Source organism: Sinocyclocheilus anshuiensis, unplaced genomic scaffold (genome assembly GCF_001515605.1).
Source record: "Sinocyclocheilus anshuiensis isolate Anshui unplaced genomic scaffold, SAMN03320099.WGS_v1.1 scaffold1761, whole genome shotgun sequence".
Lineage (NCBI taxonomy): Eukaryota > Metazoa > Chordata > Actinopteri > Cypriniformes > Cyprinidae > Sinocyclocheilus > Sinocyclocheilus anshuiensis.
Genome location: NW_015538073.1, coordinates 236,517 through 239,902, shown reverse-complemented (window position 1 = coordinate 239,902; position 3,386 = coordinate 236,517). Strand labels below are relative to the sequence as shown.

The 3,386-nt window shown below is 34.8% G+C and overlaps 2 protein-coding genes across 2 annotated transcripts in view; one reads left to right on the top strand and one right to left on the bottom strand.

Annotated features, from left to right (window-relative positions):
• Positions 1-1,375, bottom strand: part of LOC107683618 (methionine--tRNA ligase, cytoplasmic-like) — a 39,465-nt gene extending 38,090 nt beyond the window's left edge. The window contains exons 1-2 of the mRNA XM_016479686.1: positions 1,174-1,375; positions 154-244 (exon numbers count right to left, since the gene is read on the bottom strand). Of these exons, the coding sequence (XP_016335172.1) occupies positions 154-244; positions 1,174-1,276 (194 nt within the window). The 5' untranslated portion in view covers positions 1,277-1,375. The remainder of the gene's footprint in view (positions 1-153; positions 245-1,173) is intronic.
• A 1,173-nt stretch (positions 1,376-2,548) lies between these two features.
• Positions 2,549-3,386, top strand: part of LOC107683617 (rho GTPase-activating protein 9-like) — a 51,439-nt gene continuing 50,601 nt past the window's right edge. The window contains exon 1 of the mRNA XM_016479685.1: positions 2,549-2,603. The gene's annotated coding sequence lies outside the window, so the exon portion shown is untranslated. The remainder of the gene's footprint in view (positions 2,604-3,386) is intronic.

Genomic DNA, 3,386 nt, shown 5'->3' with positions numbered 1-3,386 from the left:
TTTAAAAATAATTATATTTTTTTTTTTTTCTAAAAAGTTGATCACAAAAAAAAAATGTTAATAAAAAAAAAAATGTACAGACATTTACTTCCCAATAAAAATGTCTTCATTGGAGTGTAATGACTCTAATGTAACGTGTGGTCGGGCACTCACTGGCAGATGCTGTTGGGGCTGAAGAGATGCTGGCCATCGGGTAACAGCAGAGCGGGTGACACAGGGCGAGTGAAGTGAGGGACCACTTTCTCTGTTCGACGAAAACACAAAGAAACACATGTAAAAGCACAAAAACACACTGAGCAAATACACCCATACAAAACTACTGGAACGTACCGCAGTAATAACAGGGTGCTTTAATACACACTATAGTACTGCGGTATTACCATAAATACAAATATGGTATATAGTACTATGATGTTATAAACTATGGTACTTATTGTTTGCTATATTCATAGACAGCTGCATTACTATCAAAAACATGCTGTTATCAGTCAGACTGAAACTAACAGACTTGATACAAAACTACTAGAATGTACCACAGTAATAACATAAACAGGGTGCTTTAATACACACTGTGGTATTAACATAAATACAAATATGTGACCCTGGAGCACAAAAGCAGTGTTAAGTCGCTGGGGTATATTTGTAGCAATAGCCAACAATACATTGTATGGGTCAAAATTATCCATTTCTCTTTTATGCCAAGAATCATTAGGATATTAAATAAAGATGATGTTGCATGAAGATATTTTGTACATTTTCTACCGTAAATATATCAAAACTTAATTTTTGATTAGTAATATGCATTGCTAAGAACTTAATTTGGACAACTTTAAAGATGCTTTTCTCAATATTTAGATTTTTTTGCACCCTCAGATTCCAGATTTTCAAATATTGTGCTATCCTAACAAACCATGCATCAATGGAAAGCGTATTTATTCATTAATTTAAAAAAAACTGACCCTTATGACTGGTTTTGTGGTCCAGGGTCACATATATGATGTTATATATATATATACTATGGTGCTTTTTTGTTTGCTATATTCATAGACAGCTGCATTACTATCAAAAACATGCTGTTATCAGTCAGACTGAAACTAACAGACTCGATATCTGGATGGTAAGCAGCAGAACATCAACAGAAAGTTCGCCTCAGAGTCTGATAATGTCTCTCACCCTCGTGGCTGACCACTGCTGTGTCACATGTCCCTCCAGTGAGCTCCAGCGCCGCCAGCACTTTAATACAGTGCGGGTTTCCGTCGGCGATATACAGTTTCATTTGACCCTCTTGTCAGTTTAGGACGCTCCTGAATGAATCTACTTCGACAGGTCAGACAGACACCGCTGGAAGCGACTGAACCAGTCTGTGAACCGAGTATTTACGCTGATGCAACCGCGCGTCAAACCACGTGGCCGCGTCAGAGGAAATTGTAGTTTTTAATTGTCGCTCGTTCTTCGGAAGCGCCCTGAACTCGTGCTGGCGGAAGACTACAATACCCATAATGCAACAGTGCAGGCGTGAAACTTCCGTCAAGGCAGCGTTAAGCTCATTGGTCAAAGAGCTGAGCGCCTGGATATAATTGGTCAATGCCGTTATCAAATCAGTGCGCACGATTATTTAATGTTTTCTAGAATCCATCGATATTTATATTTAAATTATGTATATTTATATCGGTCAGAGATGACTAGTGAAATGCTTCTCTTTCGCATTATTTCCTAGTTTAATACGCAATTGTTCTTTATATATAATATAATAAGTTATATATATATAAGTTACTGATATAACTTTTATTATCAGTTCAACAAACTGAAAGAATTCCAATAAAATACTGCAGAATCTGAACTATGTGTCTTTAGTCTTTTGTACATATGTAGTCTCTAAATGAGGGTCTGAAGGTGATTTTGTAGTTTATGTAAATTGCTCAGTATTTCATTTAGAATAACCTATAATGTTTATATGTTTTAGTTGCGACACTTCAAGGTTTTTACACCAGTAATGTGGCAAAAAACAATGGCTTTTAATTATTCATATGCATATTTATATTCGTGTTTATAGCCTGTTTATATTTAGAATAATCCCAAAATCTGATGACTACGAAAATGCAATATTTCGCATTATTTTATCATTTAATACACAATTGTTCGTTACAATACGTTTTATTATGAGCATAACAAAATGAAAATGTAAAAAAAAAACAAAAAAAAAAACAGATCTTACCTACAAGTGCAGAATCTGAAATATTTGTTTTGTATTTCTTTATTTTATTTTAATTTATTTTAATTATTTTTTTAAACCCTAAAACTTTCGTTTGGTTTGCTGAGTTGGGCTGAATGAAAAATACCAGATTTTCAATGTGCTTTCAGGCTTAATTAGCAATATTGTCAAAGCATCACAGTGCATTTCATAGCGCAGGAAACAAATCAATAATCCAAACTAGAAGAGGCAGGAGTAAAATAACACTGGTTTATGTAGCCGCTCTCTGGTTGGCTGTTCTCTGTCACGTGACAGCACCCAAACAGCCCCGCCCCGCTCTGAGAGTTTGAGCTCGAGCGCAGTCCGGTTCACCGACACCTGGAGTAAAGCGCGGATGCACCTGCAGTTACCGGTAAGCCACGAGCACAGCATCACAGCTCACAAACAAACACATTCACGGTATTTTATAGTACAAGAAATATCAATCATTTTCACAACAACACTAAAAAAATGTGGTATAAACAAATAGCCTAGATAAAAACAGCTATCATTTGCATGCCCTATATAGAGATTATACTTAATACTTAATCATTCCTACTTAATCATACGTATTTTGCATTGCCTAGTTCATATTATTATAAAGTGTGCATATTATTTAAGTAGAAATCTGTGCATGTAGTCTCTAAATGAGGTGTTTTGATAGTTTATGTAAATTGTTCAGTCATTTATTTACAATATGCACATGTTTTAGTAAACGTTTATTTAGTAGCAAGTGGCAAATGCAATGTGTTTCATAAGATTTTGATGTTATCTAGTATTTTAATCTCTCTCTCTCTCTCTTAATATTCATATGCACGCTCGACCGATATTGGGTTTTCTGTGGTTGAACTATTCTTGAATTATTGCATTTGGCGAGATGTGATGATGATATCTTAGGCTTGTTCTAAGTCACTTCCAATCATTATGTACACTGTAAAAAAAATTCCGTAAAATTTACGGTAAAAAAATGGCAGCTGTGCCGAAATTTTACCGTAAAAAATACGGTAGCAACGTTTTAGGTTTTACGGTTTTAACTTAAATTTACAGTTAAATACCGTAATTCCATTAACTGATATAATGTTAATATACCAACCTATTGAAGTACTGAAATCTGTTTTGTACCTTTGTAATACACTGATAACCACCAAATGCAGGA